This window comes from Mirounga leonina, unplaced genomic scaffold (genome assembly GCF_011800145.1).
Source record: "Mirounga leonina isolate KUSES-001 unplaced genomic scaffold, KU_Mleo_1.0 Mir_94, whole genome shotgun sequence".
In the NCBI taxonomy this organism is placed as follows: Eukaryota; Metazoa; Chordata; class Mammalia; order Carnivora; family Phocidae; genus Mirounga; species Mirounga leonina.
In genome coordinates, this window is record NW_023270855.1 from 4,962,179 (window position 1) to 4,983,747 (window position 21,569).

General features: G+C 42.6%; 1 protein-coding gene across 5 annotated transcripts in view; it reads left to right on the plus strand.

Annotated features, from left to right (window-relative positions):
* The first annotated feature begins 4,514 nt into the window (after positions 1 to 4,514).
* NR2C2 (nuclear receptor subfamily 2 group C member 2) overlaps positions 4,515 to 21,569 on the plus strand; it is a 97,411-nt gene continuing 80,356 nt past the window's right edge. For 2 of the 5 annotated variants that reach the window (XM_034997595.1, XM_034997601.1), the window contains exons 1-2: positions 15,932 to 17,719; positions 20,436 to 20,519. In XM_034997595.1, the coding sequence (XP_034853486.1) occupies positions 20,460 to 20,519 (60 nt within the window). In that variant the 5' untranslated portion in view covers positions 15,932 to 17,719; positions 20,436 to 20,459. Of the gene's footprint in view, positions 4,826 to 15,931; positions 17,720 to 20,435; positions 20,520 to 21,569 lie in introns of those variants that run through there. The other 3 variants (XM_034997597.1, XM_034997596.1, XM_034997598.1) reach the window with 3 other exon arrangements.

Genomic DNA, 21,569 nt, shown 5'->3' on the forward strand with positions numbered 1-21,569 from the left:
TTTGGCTTTGAGGTACATTTCCTGGCCTGTAGTGAATAGGCTGTGGGGCTGAAATAATCTCTTCTTTAAGAAACTCAAGCAGTGCCACTATTCAGACTTTGAGAGTAAAAGGCCAATAGGCCCCGGTGATTAACTCTTGTGGTAGCACTGGGCTAGTGAAGAACTCCCAACCTCAAGATTGAGACTTCCTAATTAGGCAAGCTGCATTCTAAAACAAGGGACCAAGGGCAGGCACATTTTTCTGAGAAGATAATCTAATTCTCCACATGTTCCAAGATACCTGAGCCAAATACAACTTTGAAATAATAACCTTTTCAAGGCGCAGGAAGCCTCAGGTCAGAAATTCCCAGCAAAAGCCATTCTGGAGGGGACTCAGGAACTCACTCTCACAGTGTCCCTGCGTTCCATTCCCACCAGTCTACCACAGGCTCAGTCTCTTTTCTCTTCCTGGGAAAAGCAAGGGCCAAGTATACAGAATCTGAGACCTCTCCAAGTAGCCTTCTACTCTGACAGAGCTTGACTGACAGAATCATGGAGGTGGGAAGATGGTTTTCTTTTCAAAGTTCTCAAGGACAGAAGAGAAATAAGCAGAAGTAACTATGAATAAATGTTCCACCACCTGCCAACCATGTGACTTTGGAGAAGTCATGCTCCCCTGTTTAAGGCCTCAGCCTCTTCAGGTATAAAAACAAGATAATACCATCCACTTCACAAAGTTATTGTGAAGATTTAACAGGATAATGTGAGTATAAGGAACAGGCAATCTGGTACTTACTGATTACATCTGTTTAGATTCCACATTCTTAAAAAATAAGGCTAAAAAGAATTATATCAGGTTTAACAGTTTATTTTATAAACATGTCATAATTATATAAATGATATAAATGTAAGTTTCATAAATTACTATACATAGCAATAAAGCATAAGCTATTACAGAAAAGCTGATACAAAGATATAAATACTTAAGAAGGTAATTATTAAGCCTTCCCAGTCTACAAAAATAAGGAAAACCATCATTTCTGCTACCAAAAAAGCAGTATCTTTACAAGTTAAAAAACCAACTTTGCTTAATAATAACTTGAAAATTTTAGCACATATACAACTATTATTTAACCAAAATTTGGTTTTCATTGACATTTATTATTTAAATAACCCTGGATGGCAAAAAACATGTTTACTCTGTCCTATGTACAAAATGAAACTGCATGATATTGTTCCTGCTCTCAAGGAGCTCACAGACAAGTTATTTAATGACTGAGTGAAGAACACACTAGTTAAGTGTTGTGAAAAAAATACCTGCCCAGAGAACAGAGAGGGAAGAGAAAGGAACACCTGGGTCTCATCCACAGAGCACTATGCAAGGAGCGAACAGCCCCAGGCTCACATCCCAGCTCAAGGAAGTCACCAAACTTTGTTTTCACTGAGTTCATCTTAAAAGTGGGATGATAGGGGCGCCTGGGTGGCTCAGTCCTTAAGCGTCTGCCTTCAGCTCAGGTCATGATCCCGGGGTCCTGGGATCGAGCCCCACATCGGGCTCCCTGCTCGGCGGGAAGCCTGCTTCTCCCTCTCCCACTCCCCCTGCTTGTGTTCCCTCTCTCGCTGTGTCTCTCTCTGTCAAATAAATAAATAAAATCTTAAAAAAAAAAAAAAGTGGGATGATAATATGAATATTGTTCACCATATACTGTTGCTGGGAAAAGCACTGATTTAGTAAATACCCATCTTTACTAGGTACTGTGGTAAGGGCTGAGATAGGACAAGGCACATTTCGATACAGAGCTCACAGTCTGGGTAGGTGCCAAGAAGATGCACACAAAACAGCTGGGTATCATCAATCCTGTCAAGCCCCTGTCCCTGTGAATGAATAATCTTCAGTAGTCAGTTTGAAAAAACCAACAACTGCATTTCAAAAAATGAAAAGTTTTGTCTTGTTTTTCTTTTGCCACGCATTTTTGGAATCAGATCAGTGGTTCAGGCCGGTAGTGTACATCAGAATTCTCTGTGATGCTCAGAAGTGCTGATGCCAGGCCCACCCAAAGCTTAATGCTTCACAACCACTGGGGCCTGGCAGTTCTTTACTACACCCCTCAGTCAAGAATCCTTTAATATTTAAAGGCAGATAAAACAATGCTAAAAGCACTGTTGATACAAATGTGGATACTTATCAACAGTCAAAAAAAAGTATAGCTAGTATGATACAACTTGAATTTTTTTTGTGATTAAAGCTGCTAAAACATTCTCACTAAAAAGACTTCTAGCGAGTCGTGCCTGCGTGGCTTAGTCTATTAAGCATCTTGACTCTTGATTTCGGCTCAGGTCATGATCTCAGGGTCATGGGACCGAGCCCCAAGATGGGCTCCACACTGAGAGTGGAGCCTGCTTAAGATTCTCTCTGTCACCCCCCACCTCACATGTGCACTCTCTAAAAATAAACAAACATATATATATATATATTTTTTTTTTTTTTAAGACTTCTAGCAAAAACACAATGGAGAAAAAAAAATGGCACTATGGCAGCACTGATTTCAGCTTGCAGAGGCCTGTTACCTGCTGATATTGTTTGCAATCTGTCTCTGTACGTGTGCATCTGTTTTCCAGGGAAGAAAAGCTGCCCAAGATTATGAACCCTTTCTACACTACTTTTTTAAAAAAAAAATTTGAGAGCGAGAGAGAACGAGCAGGGGAAGGACAGAGGGAGAGGGAAAGCAGACTCCCTGCTGAGCAGGGAGACAGAGGAAGGGTTCCATCCCAGGACCCTGGGATCATGACCTGAGCTGAAGGCGGCCACTTAACCGCCTGAGCCACCCAGGCACCTCTCTACACTACTTTTAATATTAAACAACTAACCTTAAAGTGAACATCTGGCCACTGATACAGCATGGTTTTACAGCATAAACCTTAAGGTCAAAAGGACTAAATCACAGCTCTGGCTTCCCTTATTGCATCTGTAACATTTGTCAGATTGCTTACCTTACCCAGGCCTCAGTTCCTACACCTCAGTAAAATGAAATAACTGTGCCTTGTTCACAGTGCTAATGATAGGCCATCATAGAAACATTAATGATTGTTTAGTATTTACTTCAAAATTAGTGCAACTGTAATGTGTTTGCAAAAAAAGAAAAACCCAAAACTCACTGATGTCTGAATTTTTACACTATATCTGGAAGCATTATTTAACGTTAAAAAACTAATTTTTGAAAAAGAATACAATTGTAAAAACAGTCCATGTTTACAAGGATTTACCATCAAATTACTGTGTAACCATAGGCACATCACTTGACCTTTCTGGTTCTCACCCACCTCTCCCGTAAGATCTTCCTGCCAGAAGAGGACTGGGCCATATCATTTCTTGAGGCCCCTTCCAGCTTCAGGCAGGACATTACAAATTTAACTCTTTTCCCCACTTCTTTTCGAGGTGAGAACATGGGAAAAGAAAAAAATGGGTGTATTTAAAGCATTTCCTATCAAATAGAAACAGAAGATTTAGGACAAAATACTCAAAGTTGGGGTCAGCCTGATCAAAGCACAAATGTTTAAGAAAAAAGGTTAACCCATCCATCTTGGGGTCAGTATTTATTCATAACAAACAAGAAAAATGCAAGAAAAAAAATCAATTAGCAAGGAATCTTCCTCCTACAAAGCATGACGATCAAGGAGAGTCTAACCAAAACATTTCAGGACATCTAGGAAAAATAAGTGGTACACACCTCCCAAAGCAAGTCAAAACCACGACTTAGAAAGAGAAATATCTAAAGAAAACCTACAACCCAAAATTCTTAAGACCAAGAGAAGCAATTTTGCAGTTGGTTTACACACACTTATGTATCACTTCACTAGTTCCAAAGAGCGGGGAGAGTGGAAAGGACGTAAGATTTGGGTCATGTGTTCACTAAAAGACCATAAATAACAGGTTTGGGACGGTTTCAATACTTTACCTAATACTGCCAGAAGCTGGCGACCTTTAAAACCTAAATAAAAACCATCCGTAAAGAGTAGGGCACAAACAATTCAATACCCACCAATAAACCACCCACTTAACCTACAGGCTCTCTGCTGGGAGACTGCTTCTTCAATCAACAGAGGCTTCAGCTCAGCGGGAGGCCGGGATGGAGGGTATCACAGGGAGAACACAGAAACCACCTAGCCTCGAGGAGCTCGCGGTCCCCCAGGAGGCGCGGGCTTGCATCCGAATAACGGTGCGCCGCGTTCCCAGGTTTTCAAGACGACCAATCGGCCCTCTGCCCTGAAAACAGAGGCGTCCGCGCCACTGAAATTTCATTTTCGCCTAGGGGCTGCGCCAACCCAGTCCGGGGCGGAGGCTCCCCGGCCAGCAGGGCCGACACCAGCTCCCGCCCGCTCGCCGCCGGGCCCGCGGGCCGCCGAGGGGCCGGATGGACCAGCGCCGGCCGCGGCGTTCCGGTGCGCGCGCGCGCCTCAGCCAATCGCGTGCTCGCCCGCCCCCCGCGGCCGCGGCGAGGCTGGCGCTGGGAAGAGGAAGAAGAACATTCGCCCTCCTCCTACCAGCGCGCGGGCGGCGGCGGCGGCGGCACCGGGGTCACGAACTCTGACCTTTCACTGACAAAAACAATAACAAACCCCCCCTTCCCCGCGACCGCGGCGGCGCCCCCGGGCCCGCCCCCGCCGCCCCCGCTCCCACCTCGGCGTCTCGTCTCTCGCCTGCTGCCCCGCGAGCCCACGGCCCCGGGGCTCCCGCCATCCGCCAACGCCGGGAGGCCGGCCTCCCCGCGCCCTGCCCTCCGCGTCGGGGGCCGCCCGCCGCAGACACGGGACCTGCTTCGAGGCTGCTTTGGCGCCAAATCCTGAGGTAAAATTGAAAAGGGGCCGGGGCGGGCTCGGGCCGGCGGCGGAGGGGGCGGGCCTGGCGCGCGGACATGGAGCCGCCGCGACGGCGGCTGAACCCGACCCTTTTACCTTTGCCACGGGGCGGCGGCGGCGGCGCCGCCGGACGCTTTGCATAGTGGGCCGGGCCGCTTCCCTCCCCTCCCCGCCCGCGGCCGGGCGAAGAGAGCGGGCTCCCCCTGACCGGCCCGGCCGGCGCGAGGGTGGGGGCGGAGGGGGAATGGCCGCGGCCCCGCCTCACAGTTGGCCCTCCGCCAGCGCCGCCATTTTGTTCTCGATGGAGATGGCTCCGGCTGGGCCAGGCTCCCCTCCTCCTCCCTTTCATCCTCCTCCTCCCTGCAGTCCCTCCTTCCCTAGTTCCCCGGCTCCTCGCCCCTCCGCTTCCCGCCCGCCGTTGGAGACCGCCGCGGCCCAACCGCCGTTTTTTCTGAAGGGAGGGTGGAGAAAAGGGAGGGAGGCGGGTGCGGGGCGCGACTTCGTGAACGACAGCTGTCCCGACCAATTGATGCTCCGATAGGAGGGCTGGGTCCTCTGACTCCGCCCCCCAAGGCTCTGTTGATTGGCTCGGGCGGGAGGGGGCGGCCCCCGCGGGGCGCGGGAGCCCAGGCAGGGCGGGAGCAGAGGCCGCGGTGCGGCGTGAGGCCGGGGCGGTGGGGGCGGGGCCGGGGGCGGGGCGCGCGGGGGCGCGGCCTGGGTTAAGAGTCTGGGGGCGCTCGGGGACGCCGCGAGGGCCCGGGTGGTTTCCCTCTGCCTGGAAGGCGTCCTGAATGAGTGCGGTAGAACAATAGTAATAAAGGTGATGAAGCACCTTGAATCCACGGCGCTGGCTCGTGGGAAGGGCTTTTCGGAACCTGGACGCCCGTCGGGGCTCCTGCCCGTGTTTTCGGCATGGCTGCGGGCGAATCCCTTCCGAGGCTCAGTTTCCTAAACTGTAAAATGGGGGAGAGATCGTTTTAGGGGCTCTGCTCAGAAAATGGAGTCCAGGCTACTTTGTGAACCTCAAAGTAATGTAGAGATGGTGTTCCTGTTGAAAATGGGGTGTAGAGCCACCAGGAGTGGAAAGCTTAAGGGTATTGAGGGCTTTATAGAACAGAGGTAAATCTGAAGTAATTCTCATTCGTTGATTAAATGGATATTTGCCTAGTTTGGGGCACTGGAGGATACATCCAGAGAACCACCTAGACAAAGCCCCTGCCCTCCTAGGATTGGGAGTTGGGGTGAATAGACATTAAAGAGATGATTAGAGTGGTCAGTTTCATGAAAGAAATGAAATGAAACTGAGTGATGTGTTAAAGAAGGCCTGCGGAGACTAATTTGGATTGGATGTTCGGGAAAGGTGGTGATGTTTGAACGGAGGAACCCAAGGAAGGAATAGTGTTCTGGAGAGCGAGGCCCAGGAGGGAAAGTGTCTGGAGTGACTGAGAACGGGCCAGTTGTGGCTGGAAAGTGGTTGGAACTAGTTCATTGTCCTTTTTCCATAATCCCACTCTGCCTCCAGGCTAAAGTCTGTGAAGTATGACAAAGGCAGGGGAGAACAAATCTTCAATTTAACAATAAAAAAGTAGACAAGGAAAATACAGCCATCAAGTGAATTGCTGATGGATACATGACTGAGGGGGAAAGCATCAGAAAATCACTTTACTTCTGGATTCAAGTCTTTTGTTAGTCCCTTATATCCATCTTTAGTTGGTAAAGTATTTGCCAGGCCCCCCTAATACCCTAGGCACTAGGTGACCAATACACGGATCCGTGTCCTCAATTATGCGAATGTGGTTTTATACAGGTGAGTTCTGTTCTCCACCCCCCCCCATACGTACATACACACGTAAAATGTTTTAAGCAGCAGCTAAATAGTGTTGTGGTTAACAATGTCAAGATTTACCAGCTGTGCGACTTTGAATAATTTTAACTTTTTTGAGCCTCAGTGTTTTCATCTGGACAATAATAGAGCCTTTTTTCTAGAATTGATGATTAAATAAGTTAATGTAAATAAAGAGCTTAGAAAATTGCCTGACATACTCATAATTGGAGTTGTCATTATGAAGCAGTAGTTGTCTGGTAAAGACATTGGACTAGTTAAGTGATATAAACAGTGAAATTTTTAGGCAGTGTGGTATAGGGGCAAAACACTGGATTAGAACACTGGGGTTCTAGTTTTAGCTCTTCTCCTTTTGGCTTGTCACTTGGCATCCAGGCCGAAAGTTTATTTAGAAAACAAAGTAGTGGAAGTAAATAGTACTTACGAAAGTAAGGGTGCCTTACAATTTACAAAATTCCTTTAAAGGCATTATATTGTTGAAGCCCCACCAGAACCCAAGTTACAGTAGAGGCCATTTGGCTGCTTCCTATTTTAAGACCTTTCTGTAAACTTACCATTTTCTTATCCTTGTACCCCTAGTTCCTGTGCTCTAAACACAGTGGCCTGCCGTCGACTTCTTTGAGGGTGCGGCTTACCTTTACCCCAGGCCCTTTCAGGCTCTTCCCTTGGCCTGAAATCCTCATATGCCTGCCCTTTCCCCCACATACTCTAGTCCTGCAGCTCTCAGCTCAAGCTGATCACTTCCTCAGGGAAGCCCTCTCCGATGCCCACTGTTTGTCTAGATCAGATTCTTCTACTTTACATTGTGTTCTTTTTCCTTGTAAGCTTTATTTCACTTTTTAATTACACTCCATTATATGATTGATTGATTGATATCTCTTCCCCTTACCATACTGTAAGCTTTGTGAGAGCAGGAATCATTTCACTCACCATTATGTTTCCAGCACTTAGCAGAGTGTCTAGTACTATTTGTTGAGTGAATGAATTGTTGATAACTTATGATATCACTGATAAGTAAGTTGCTGCTCTTTAATGGTGCCTTTTTATGTGGGCTTGCTTGGCAGTTCAGATAGCAGTGCCAGCAATAAAATGTCTGTTCAGGTATTTGGATGAATTTAGGAATTGGTCCCTCACAGATGTGGCTCTGCCTGGAGACATAAATATGAATAAAAGAACCCAGATTAATCTCTTTTTACCCACTTATATGTTGATTTGTGTTTTTTAAAGAGAAATAGATAATTTAATAATTAATTGAATTATAAGTGAAATTTAATTCATATGGAACTCATTAATAAATAGCCCAAATATAATCATGTCGTTTCTTTTAAGTGAAGAAACAAAGCATCCATGTGATTTTCTTGAAATTAAAAATGATGGTCTTTGTTTCTCTATCACAGAGGATCAAAGAACAGAAAAGAAGACTTTGGTGGGTTTGCAGGGAGTTGGGAGTTGAAAGTCTCTGTAGCCGTTAATTTCAAATATTTATCTTTCCAACAATAATTTGATTCATGCAGTGGAGTTACTGAAAATCACCTTTTAATTGCTTTACCAAGGTTAAAAGATTTTTGCGATGTGTCAAGCTTCTATGAAAGTCTGGTAAATAGGACATTTTTGTAACATTTTTACTTAATTCTTTATTTTTGGATGTTTCTTTTCTATCCTGTTCAAGGATTTTTTGTATCACTTACTCAATTTAACACTTCTGATTCCTTGAACTAATTACTCAGGGTAAGCAAAGAACTGATAGTTTAATGCAAAAGCTATATGTTGTTTTATATCATTAAATTACTTATTTATTGCCTTCAACAGTTGTATTTATGGTGATCTTGAAGTTTTGTTGGACATGCCTTTATAGAAAGAAGAAAAACCCTGTGTAATAACCTTACTTTATGAGGACTTGTGGAAAGTTTTAAGATTTGTTTCCAAGGATTCAAGTGACAGTGCAGCATCTGTGTCTGCAACCTTGAATGGGTAGCCTCTTAGAGGCTTATACATTCCCCACTTGTCATATAGGGAGGGGTGAGCCAACATAGGGGCCAGGAGTAGGGGCCAGTTGTCCAAATGACTTAGAGAACAAGGTAGGTGGGCCTGTGTAGAGTAGCACCCCCCTCAGTCATAGCACTGAACCACTGGCTTCATGTATCTAGCTGTCTGAGTGTGACCTATTGAGGGCTCTCATTTGGAATTTTTATCTTTGAGTTCTCTTACCTATATGCCAAATGCTCCTTTAGTCCCAAAGCACCCCCTAAAGCAGATACTGGTCCCCGTTAAATCAATACCACTTAGGGAGAATCTGTGAAGAAATCCATCTTAAAGCTTATCAAGTCCAGCCTCACACCTGATGCAAAGCTCCCCAGCCAGTTAGTTCATCTCTTTTTACTTCATTGCTGGTTGTGAGGAGCTTAAATATATTTGTGTTGACTTTTTCCCTCCACGTATGATTACCACCTTTAACCTGATAGACACATTTGTGCTCCTGTCACACATTGTAAAAAATATGTTCTTCCTTATATGTTGGAGTGTGACTTGCCTTCAGCCTGACATGCCTAAAGGCTGAGATCCCTCCCTCCCATCCTGCCGTTCCTTCCCTGTGTCACCTATCACACTGCTGCCACTTGCTTCCCATGTGCTCTTCAGTGCCCTGAGTGCTAGAGTTGTTTTTTGTTTTTTTTTTTTTTAGATTTTTTTATTTATTTATTTGACAGAGAGAGACACAGTGAGAGAGGGAACACAAGCAGGGGGAGTGGGAGAGGGAGAAGCAGGCTTCCCGCCAAGCAGGGAGCCCGATGTGGGGCTCGATCCCAGGACCCTGGGATCATGACCTGAGCCGAAGGCAGACGCTTAACAACTGAGCCACCCAGGCGCCCCAGAGTGCTAGAGAGTTTTAAACAGCTGGAGCTCTGTGTCAAAAGGCAGGACTGCCTGGGAACAACGATTCAGCTAGCATAGCTTATAGTGATGATGAGGGAGACTGAACAGAGAAGGTGAAAGCCCATATCAAGGCACTGGCATGGGGCATGTTAGGAGGACAGTATGAGCAGATTCATGCCCCTGGCATCTGGGAATCTTAGAGTAGAAGGATGGGAGGTGAATTGTTTAAGATGGGAAAGGAATAGGCTAGCTCAGACACTCAACTATCCTTTCTGATTCACCCCTAGACTCCAGGTAGCCTGTAAGGATGAAAGCCAACCTCAGGTGCACAGTGTGATGTTTAGAGACAATAAAAATTACCTCCTCCACTATAATAAGAGGCCTGAAGTCTTAATAGGTTAAACCTTTCATTCCTTAACTATTGACAGTAACCCCAAAGATTCTAATTCCTGGAAATGTTAAAATTGTTGTAGAGAGAAGTTTCATTCCAAGCATAAACAAGGATATCACTCTCTCCTGTTTGGATTAGTAGTAGGAGGTACAAGAGATATTGGGGCCTAGAAAATTAAAGTGAGTGGGAGAAGTGAGAGGCTTGTGGGGGCAGACTCAAATTTGAAGGCTTCATGGCTTTACTGGAGCCACCTTGCCTTTTTTTTTTTTTTTTAAGATTTTATTTATTTGAGAGAGAGAGCGTGTGCACCAGTGGGGGGAGGGGCAGAGGGAGAGGGAGAAGCTGACTCCCCTCTGAGCAGGGAGCCAGATGTGGGACTTGATCCCAGCACCCTGGGATCATGACCTGGGCCAAAGGCAGATGCTTAACTGACTGAGCCACCCAAGCACCCTATTATTTTTTTCTTTTTTTAAAGATTTTATTTATTTTAGAGAGAGAGACTGTGCGTGTGCACAGATATGAGCGACCCAGGGGAAGGGGGAGGAGCAGAGAGAGAGGGATAAGCAGACTCTGTGCTGAACGCAGAGCCCAACGGGCTCCATCCTCAAACCCTGAGATCATGACCGGAGCCGAAACCAAGAGTTGCACACTCAGCCAACTGAGCCACACAGGCACTCTACCTTATTTGCCTTTATTGTTCATGTATTGATAGAAGCTATGCAAAAAAAAAAAAGAAAAATAATAATTACATTCTTACCTGGCTGCTCACACATGCAACCTCAAGAACTCTAATAACTGCCTGCTTCTATGTGGCAAGCAGGTCTTGGCTGAGAAAGATACACAACAAAGATTGGACGGCTCTTGGGAAGTCATACAATGCCAGCAGGCTTCATGATGCATTTGCCCCAGTAGTATTTATTGAACTTGAATCTAATTATTGTATTATTTGTGAAACATTTCAGAAATGCCATTTGTATTGTCCTCATTCTTTTTCTCTCCCCCCTGCTCCATTGCTTCTGTAATAATGCATCTTTTTACTAGGTTGATTAAGTGAATAGCCTGGAATTATTGAAAAATCACCTTTCACTAAGGTTAAAAGCATATATTGCAAAGTACATGCCAACCCTTGACTGAAAAGACCGGTAACTAGAATATATTTGTTGGGGTACCTGGGTAGCTCAATCAGTTAAGCATCCAACTCTTGGTCTCAGCTCAGGTCTTGATCTTAGGGTCATGAGTTCAAGCCCCATGTTGGGCTCCAAGCTGGGCATGAAGCCTACTTAAGAAAAAAAAGGGGCGCCTGGGTGGCTCAGTTGGTTAAGCAACTGCCTTCGGCTCAGGTCATGATCCTGGAGTCCCTGGATCGAGTCCCACATCAGGCTCCCTGCTCGGCAGGGTGCCTGCTTCTGCCTCTGACCCTCCCCTCTCTCATGTGCTCTCTCTCTCTCATTCTCTCTGTCTCAAATAAATAAAATCTTAAGAAAAAAAAAAGTAGATTTGTTGACTTATTTAATACAATACAGATTCTTGAAATTTTAAATTTATAATACGTTTCTTTTCTGAAGAAGGAAGACAGTCGATTTTTTAAAATAGGAAAATTTTCAAATGAAGAAAAGATAGCATTGCATCAAAAGGCATGTACAAGAATGTTCATAGGAACACTAGTTATAAGAGCTCCAGACTAGAAACAATCTGAATGTTCATCAGCTATAGAAAGGATACATAAATTATGGCATATTGGAATACTATATATTGGAATACTGTACAACAATGGAGAATGGATTAATTGTTGATGTTTATCACAAAATTGGAATACTATACAACAATGAGAATTCACAAAATATATTTATTTTTATAAATATAAATAAAATTTATTCACAAAAATAATAAGCAAAAGAAGCCAGACACAAAAAATGTATTACAGCTCAAAAACAAGCAAAACTAATCCATGGTAAAAGAAGTCAGGAGAGAGAAGGGAACTAAATGACAATGAGGGGGTACAAGGGAAACTTTTGGGGGTGCTGGTAATGTTTTCTGATCTGAGTGGTGTATACATGTGTGTTCACTTAGTGAAAATTCACTGAGTGGTTTCATTTATGAATTGTGCACTTTTTATTTGCATATTGTACTTTAGTAAAAATTTTTACTTTAAGAAAAGATGGTAAAATTATCCTCATTATTTTAATCAAGTGATTATTAGATAGGTAAAATTTTAAGGGAAAAGTGTGTTCAAGTTCCAAAAGAACTGTCATGTTACTATCTGAGTGGAGCTAGGTCAGAAATCTCTGTGAATAATACTGAACATAAATCACATATTTTGGAATTAGTGGTATAAATGAGTTCTTAAGTGATCTAGCTTATTGATGTAAGCAGTTTGTTCCCTTAGATGATTAGCTGGTCTCCTGTCACTTTTTAAAATTCCCTCCTCTTCTGCTTTCTGGGAAACTATTTTGAAGGGCACTATGGTATAGAGGGAATGTTGTGATTTTAGAGGCAGAGAGGCCTTAGAATCTTAAGTCCATCTCTTACTAACTGGATGACTTGAAACAAGTGGATTAAAATTCTGAGTCTGTTTCTTCTGTATTGGTGGAGCTAATAATACTTGGAAGGTATGTTAAGGATTAAATGATGCCAAGTTTGATGTAAGGCACATAGTAGATGCTCAGAAAATCTATCCTGCTTTCCTTCCATCCTTCTATCCGTGGTTCAGAGTAATAGAAACAAAAGAGAGTGCATATAGCCTTTACACTTGGGCCCTTGGTAAGGGAGGAAATCACCCACAAGTGTACATTATTTTTTAGGGGCATTCTCATATAGAAAATTGTAGTGCTGCTCGCATAGAATAGGAACTCCATGCAGATGAGAGTTACTTCTCTTCCCCACTATTCATTCACTCCTCCCCTCCCCATCACACATATACCATTGCTTTCTTATGGTGCAGACTTGTCATATGAAGAAATAGGTTTCCTATGGAGGGCAGGAAATCATCTGACCTAGATGCTAAATAATCTTTAAGTCTAAATAATGTCAGGGTTTCTGATAAAAGGATATATATATCTGGGGGCTTCTGGGTGGCACAGTGGTTAGGCATCTGACTCTTGGTTTTGGCTCAGGGTCATGAGATCCAGCCAGGGTTGGGCTCCCTGCTCAGTGGGAGTCTGTGTAAGACTCTCTCTCCCTCTCCCTCTGCCCTCCTCCCTCCCCACATAGACTCACTCTCTCGCTCTCAAATAAATCTTAAAAAAAAAAAAAAAAAGGATGCATATCTGAATTTGAGGCATTCCAGTGAGCATGTTTTCTGTTGATGAACATTTATATTATACTCAATATGCCACTTGATTTCCATTTCCTGATTTCAGGTCTTGATTTAGGATTTCAAGTCTTCACCTATGTATTTTTTAATTCTCTCTCAGGCAATCCAGATTCTTCAGTTTTTATTTTCCCATGAGTATAAAAAGACTTCTGATAATCACAGCATAATAAAACTTAAACTAGATACCTCATACCTATTAAGAAGTTCTATACCCAGTAGTATTTTGCAGATAATTATTACTATTTATTAATATGTATATAATAAATATACTATGTATTACTAATAAGTTATATTTTTATTTTTAAATATTTGTGAGATTTATCCTAATTCAAGCCTTTCATTTTGCACAGGTGAATAATTTAACAATGAATTACAAATGCTGTGTGAGCATATTTTATATGTATGTGTATATTATATGCGCACACATTTCATGTGGTTCTTATGTCAGAATAAGAGACCTATTCCTAGTAATAATACACATTATACAGTTTGAATTTTTGCTTTCAAATTTCTTTGAGAAAGTACAAGTGTCAGCATATCCTTATACCAATAGTAGCTAGCATGTATTGCATGTCTACTATGTGCCAGGCACAGTATTAGGCTCTTGACTTACATATTTAAGATCTAATCTTCAGCCTTCACAGTAACCTCATGCAATATGATATCTGATCAGCTTAGTGTCAGAGCCTCAAAAACCTGATATATTTGTTTAAATGGGAAAATATCGTGGGCCATGCACTGCATAAATATGGATGATGTGAATCAGTTATTGTGAAGGGTAAGGCAAGCTCACTCATTCCTGTCAGTGAAGACAGAGTCATTGTCCCAGGACTTGCTTATTGTTATTTGAGACACTGGCTCCTAAACCTGCCCCTGTGGAAAGCATAGCTGATCTGTCCTGGCGACTGACCTGGGGATTCGGGTGTTCACAGTCAGAGCCCAGTTTTCACTACAGTGGGGTCTGTAGCCCTTCTTGACTAAAAAACCCTGGTTGCCTCTTTGACCTCAGCCATAGCAACTTCTTCCTAGAAACATCGCCAGAGGCAAGGGAAGCAAGGGCAAAAATGAACTATTGGGACCTCATCAAGATAAAAAGCTTTTGCGTAGCAAAAGAAACAGTCAACAAAACCAGAAGACAACCGACAGAATGGGAGAAGATATTTGCAAATGAGTATCAGATAAAGTGCTAGTATCCAAAATCCATAAAGAACTTCTCAAACTCAACACCCAAAGAACAAATGATCCAATCAAGAAATGGGCAGAAGACATGAAAAGACATTTTTCCAAAGAAGACATCCATATGGCCAACAGACACATGAAAAACTGCTCAACATCACTCGGCATCAGGGAAATCCAAATCAAAACCTCAATGAGATATCACCTCACACCAGTCAGAATGGCTAAAATTAACAAGTCAGGAAACAACAGATGTTGGCGGGGATGCTAAGAAAGGGGAACCCTCCTACACTGTTGGTGGGAATGCAAGCTGGTGCAGCCACTCTGGAAAACAGTATGGAGGTTCCTCAAAAAGTTGAAAATAGAGCTACCATATGATCCAGCAATTGCACTACTGGGTATTTACCCCAAAGGTACAAATGTAGGGATCCGAAGGGGTACGTGCACCCCGATGTTTATAGCAGCAATGTCCACAATAGCCAAACTGTGGGAAGAGTCAAGATGTCCATCGACAGATGAATGGATAAAGAAGATGTGGTATATATATACAATGGAATATTATGCAGCCATCAAAAGGAATGAGATCTTGCCATTTGCAATGACGTGGATGGAACTGGAGGGTATTATGCTGAGCGAAATAAGTCAATCAGAGAAAGACATGTATCATATGACCTCACTGATAAGAGGAATTCTTAATCTCAGGAAACAAACTGAGGGTTGCTGGAGTGGTGAGGGGTGGGAGGGATGAGGCGGCTAGGTGATAGGCATTGGGGAGGGTATGTGCTATGGTGAGTGCTGTGAATTGTGCAAGACTGTTGAATCACAGATCTGTACCTCTGAAACAAATACATTATATGTTAAAAAAAAGAAGAAGAAGATAGCAGGAGGGAAGAATGAAGGGGGCAATCGGAGGGGGAGATGAACCATGAGAGACAATGGACTCTGAAAAACAAACTGAGGGTTCTAGAGGGGAGGGGGGTGGGAGGATGGGTTAGCCTGGTGATGGGTATTAAAGAGGGCATGTTCTGCATGGAGCACTGGGTGTTATATGTAAATAATGAACCATGGAACACTACATCAGAAACTAATGATGTAATGTATGGTGATTAACATAACATAATAAAAAAAAACAAAACAAAAAAAAACCCTGGTTGCAAAATTTGGTCAGCTCTACACTTTTTGTGAGCCTAGAAAAGTTGATTCAGAGTCACCATTGTATTGTTTTTTTGTTGTTAAAAGAGTGATATTGTTCTATTTGTATTTGAAAGGATTTATATTATAAAACCTACCACCACATAAGGCCAAGCAGTAGTAGTTTTACTTCCATCATTCTGTGGTCTGTATCACAGTTTTTTATTTATTTATTTATTTATTATTTATTTATTTATTTTTTTTTTTTATTTAAAGATTTTATTTAGCAAGAGAGAGCACAAGCAGGGAGGAGAGGGAGAAGCAGGCTCTCCGCGGAGCAGGGAGCCCGACGCGGGGCTCGATCCTAGGACCCTGGGATCATGACCTGAGCCAAAGGCAGCCGCTTAACCAACTAAGACACCCAGGCGCCTCAGTATCACAGTTTTATATGCTGTGCCCTGTTATCATTTGTGTGCAGTACAGGAAAAACTCACTAGTTCAAGTTAAGTTTAAGACTCTGCTTTCATTCCTAGTCTTTCTAGCCACCACTTTCTAACTGCCTTCCCACATACAGTCTCTCCTTTTCCATCTCTCCACACTGTTGCCCAAAGGGGTTTTTTTTTTTTGTTTTGTTTTGTTCTGTTTTGTTTTTTTAAGATCCAGATGTGATTGTTTCATTTCTCTGACAAACCTCTGGTAGTTCTCTGTTGTCAACAGTGTCAGCCTCTCTTCCCCTGACCTCTCCAGCAGTTTCCCACCTGACTGCTGTTCTTCGAATATGCCGTTCTCCTTCATACCTGCCAGTTTGTATGAGCTGTCCCCTCTGCCTAGAACTCTCTCCCTGTCATCCCATTCCTTGCTTGCTAAATTTCCATTCTTCCTTCAAGGACCTAGTTTAAATAGCTCCTCTCCTATGAAACTGTCATTGGCTCCCACAGGCAGAGAGAGAAGCTTTTTCCTTTGGCTACTCATTGTAGCATTTACATTGTATAGCTATTACAGGTTCCTTCTTAAGTTCTTCAGGGACAAGGACTTTCTTCTCCTCCTCCTCTTCTTCCTTCTTCTTAGTTCACTGCCTAGTTCACAGCAGTTGCTTTAAAAGGTTTGGTGGTCTTGAATTTGATTAGTTTAAAACCACCATAGGAAAATACTCTGTAGTAGCTTTTTTTACTTAAGCTATTTGGTCTTACAGCTCTTTTGGCGACTAATCAGGCTCTTTTTCAGAAGCATTATTGTGCATGTGGGCAATCTTCAAGGGTTAAGGAGCTGAGTGGTCAAGCGCCAGCCTTTGAAGACCTCAGGTTTCTTTACCAAGAGCTACTGTAGTGTTTTGTCCACAGTGGTTATTACTACAGTGCCTGGAGTATAGTAACCACTCAGTAAGTGTTAGTTACTATCAGTGTTATGCTTACTGTTAGCTCCACCAGCCAAGAATCGCTAATGCTTTGTCTAATTTATAGTATCCAAACAATAGATTGTTCTCTTTTTTCAGATCAAATGCAGAATTACATTATGCTAGTGAATATGGTTTTTCAAACTACATGTAGACACAACCGACTGTCCCCTGGAGCTTCTCATTCTAGGGAAACACCCCCTAATTGACAACCATTGCCCAGGACCCTTTCCAAAACACTCTACCCTTCCTGCTCACTGTGATCTTTCTGTCTCTAGGACTGCCTATGGCTGCAGTAGCAGTAAGAGAAGCTCTCAGGTGAGAGTCTTACCCCCTGACATTATCTTTTTTTTTCTGGGATGCACTTGAGTTAAATGTTTTCCCTCACTTCTTGACATTGCCTGAGGATTTCAGCTTGTTTCTTATATTGTGATATCCTAGGAGAAGCCTCTGTCTTTCTTATCTATATGTGAGGATAGGATATGGTTTGTGATAACATTTTCAAAAATGATGAAATGGAAAATAATTTTCTGAAATAAGCCTCTCACCTGCTCTCACTCGATTTAAATCTTTATTGAAAGCACTTGCTTTTCATAGTTTCTCTTTCATTTTCTCTCTCCCACTCTTATTCTCACTCTTTGTCTCTGCTTGTTTTTCCAGAAGGTGCACATTCCTCCTTGTTCATTTTAAGTAGCTTCAAAAGTTGCTGTTGATGATGCCTGAAGTTGCTTTGGAGGGAGAAAACCAACAGTGAGATCAAGAATTGTAAGAATTCAAATATGTAAAGAAAGGTTGCTGTTCTGGTTTTGAGTGCTTGAGATGGTCCAGGAAGTTGGTGGGTGGAGAAGAGAGCAAGGTAGGGGCGGCGGGGGGGGGGGGGGGGGGGGTTCTTGCCCTAACAGAAAGCACCACTTCTTGTAAAGCTGCAGTAATAAGATAATGGTAGTGGCATGGAGAAAAGTAGAACAGTAGTGGAACAGAACAGAGAACTTAGAATTATAGCCACACATACAGGGAAGCCTGAAATAGGACAGACGTGGCATTACAGATTAGTAGGGAAAAGGATAAATTGTTCAAAAATGGTGCTGGAAAATTGATTATTCACACAGGAAGAAAATTAATTGGATCCTTACTCCTCATCAAACTCAAGAATCAACTTGCACATAGATTGAGGCCTTAAATGTGAGGGACAGGGACAAAACTCTTAAACATTTATAAGAAATACATAAAATTATGCTTATGACCCTGGGGTAGGACAGAATTTTCATAAATAAAACGTAAAAGTACAACCTGTACAATAAATGTTGATAAATTCAGCCTTACTAAATTTAAGAACTTCTGTTCATCAAAAGATACCATAAAGAAGGTAAACAAATGAACCACAGGGTAGGAGAAGATACTTAGCTTAATATTTAGAATATCCAGAATATTTAGCTTTTTTAAGCTGAACAGGTTAACTACTATTTCTCTATGACCTAGTATCTATAATCACTGATTATTAGCAGTATCTTGGGACAGGCCCTCCCATCAGCCTTATCTGAGGCTGATTGGTCCTGCAAATTTAATGTTAAAGGAATCATTACAGAAAGTTTTCTGAGTTACAAAGTCTCTATCAGGCAGTCATCTATAAAATCTGCTTCAGCTCAAAACTTGAAGGAATCAAGCCACCTGTTTTTAGGGAAACCCAATAGAAAGATACACTTTTCTAGTGTTCTTTTGTTTCTCTACTACTCAATATTTCCATAAGAATATTTCTGTAATATTAAAAGTCATACATTTCTTGCAGCAAACTGCAGTTAATAACAGCAACAGAAATACTAACAAGACCTAAAAGTGATAAAATTAATAGTTGCAGCTGCATATTTGGATTTTATTTCTTAATATAAAATACCTATTAGCTATCTACCCATTTGATTTCCTAGAGACTTACTTACTAGTTTGAGAAAAAAGATTAGAACTCTAGACTTTTAACATGCAATAATAATGTTTTTAACAACTGTCAATAGACCTTTCTGGTACCCGTGAAGTGATGCTTTTTTCTTCCATGTCTGTTAATTGGAACCAAACTGTAACTGGGGAAAAAAAGACCAGAGTGTTTTTTGACACGTGTGACCTGGTTTCATTGTAGCAGGTGGTACAGTACCCGCTCTTACAGGATTTTGACTCCTTGGAGGCAGGGGCCAGTTCTTTTATATTTGTCAGTCACAGTTTCGTGCCACCATTTCTCTCTCATTGCTATTTTAGCAATAAAATAATCTGAAGGGGAATTACGTTAGTAGATATGGCTATTTAATAGTAGATAGAATCATTGGAAAATTACCAGAGGATGAAAACGTTTCATAGAGATCAGGGCTTACAAGTATAATGCTTGAGGTAAGAACTACGTGAAAGTGTTTTGTAAAATTGCATTGTCTAGTTTATGGTCGAGGGAGGGCCAAGCAAATGAACTGTGTATGCATTTGTGTATTACTATATAGTTGGTAGTACTGTATAGTTTTTATATGTATTGCTGAAAATAAATTATACCAGACCTTTTTTTCTCATATTCACCGTGGGACCAGTGCCGTCAGTAATAAAGTCTTTCTGATTTGTCCAGGAATTAGGTCCAAAGTGGAATCTCTTTATCCTGGATTCTTTGTGGAAGAGTTATTGGAAGGGGGTTAGGGACTGTTCAGTGGAGCTGTGTCTTTAGACCTGAAGAGACGGGGGTCTGTTGCATTAACAGTGCTTGCATTCAAGGGATCCTCCCCAGGAGACTAGCACACTTTTTGGTTTTTAGATTATTTTTCTTAATTTTTACAAATGATGGCACTATTTTTTCTATTAATAGAAAGCTGAATTATCTGGTTTTCTTATTTAATGAGGACTCTAAATATAAATTGATGAATTTATGGGTACCACGTTTTTACCCCACGTTTTAGCACTTTAGTAATGCAGTCTCCTTACTTCTTTTCTTGGTTAGTGCTAGTGTTTGCCTTTCAACCTATGAGTGAGTTGTGTTAGCGCCTGGACAGGGTTTTGCTTCTCACATTGCCACTGGTAAAAGAAGTATAGTTGTTGATAGCAATCTAGTGCTCCCTATCTAACGTTGATCTCACACCTTTCTCAGATAGCCATCTTCTTTTTCAGCATACTGTGACAGGTAGCTATCCAAAAAAATGTGATTCCCACCTCCCTGAGAGGTGAACCAAGCAGTTACAACCCAAGAGACCTGATAATTAAAGTTCCGAATTCATCTTTGTCTGTGTTTACCAGGGGAAGTCTTGTTTCCAAATTGAAATGTTTCTGCTAATTAATTTTGGTACCTGTAGTTGAAAAAGCTGGCACAGCATATCCAGATATGCTTAGCCTTGTAGCTGTGTCTTCTATAGAGGGCAGAATCTGCACAGGACAGTACCAAAGATGAATTTTGATTTCTGATATTTTTCAAGTAGCCTGGTTTCTCCCCACCTGATAGAAGTTGCTGCATCTTTCCAAACAGGTTCTCTAATGATCTTGCTTCACCATGGCTACAAATATGGAGGGGCTGGTTCAGCACAGAGTGGGGACCCAGCAGGTGGCTGAGGTGAGTGACAGGGGCTAGCACAATAGCTAGCACCCTTGCTTTTGAAAGGAAAAGTACATCAGTGTGCTCTGTTGTTTGAAAATAGTCCCAATGAAGTCAGCATGTGATCCAGATCCAAAGCAGGATGCTGCCACGGAAGAAAAAATAAAAATGACAACATTTGCTCCTAATGTTTCTTTGCGTGAGTAGGTGGCCTAGCTTCATATAGTAAGGTGACTTTAAAAGTTCACCTTGGGGCACCTGGGTGGCTCAGTCAGTTAAGCGTCAGCCTTCAGCTCAGGTCATGATCTCAGGGTCCTGGGATCGAGCCCCACGTCAGGCTCCCTGCTCAGCGGGGAGCCTGCTTCTCTCTCTCCTCCCCACTCATGCTCTCTGTCACTATTTCTGTCTCTCTCTCTCTCTAAAATAAATAAATAAAATCTTAAAAAAAAAAAATTCACCTTAACCCTAAACCTAAAAGAATCCAATGCTTATCAAACTTATGATTATAGTTTTAACTCCAAGGCTCTGTCTTAGTTTCTTGCACATTTGATACTTTGTTAATACTGTGGTATGGTGGAAAGCCCAGTTCTGTGCATTTTACAGTCATTATTGACCAACTACCATGTGCTAGGGATTTGGGTAGGTACTGAGAAATCTAGAGGTAAATGAGCCATTGGACCTCCTTTAGCAGCCTCAGAGCCTGGTTAAGGAGTAATTATAAATCAGGATGAGAAGTGTAACTCCATGTGAGGAACATGATCCTGGAGAGGGTTTTGAATAACAAGTAAGCATTTGTCAGACAGACCCAAAGAAGTGGGGTAAGGAACTCTGCCGCTGATGCTGACGAGGGCACCCTAAGTCAGAAACCTATGTAAAGGGGCGCCTGGGTGGCTCAGTCGTTAACCGTCTGCCTTCAGCTCAGGTCATGATCCCAGGGTCATGGGATCGAGACCCGCATCGGGCTCCCTGCTCAGCGGGAAGCCTGCTTCTCCCTCTCCCACTCCCCCTGCTTGTGTTCCCTCTCTCGCTGTCTCTCTATCTGTCAGATAAATAAAATCTTTAAAAAAA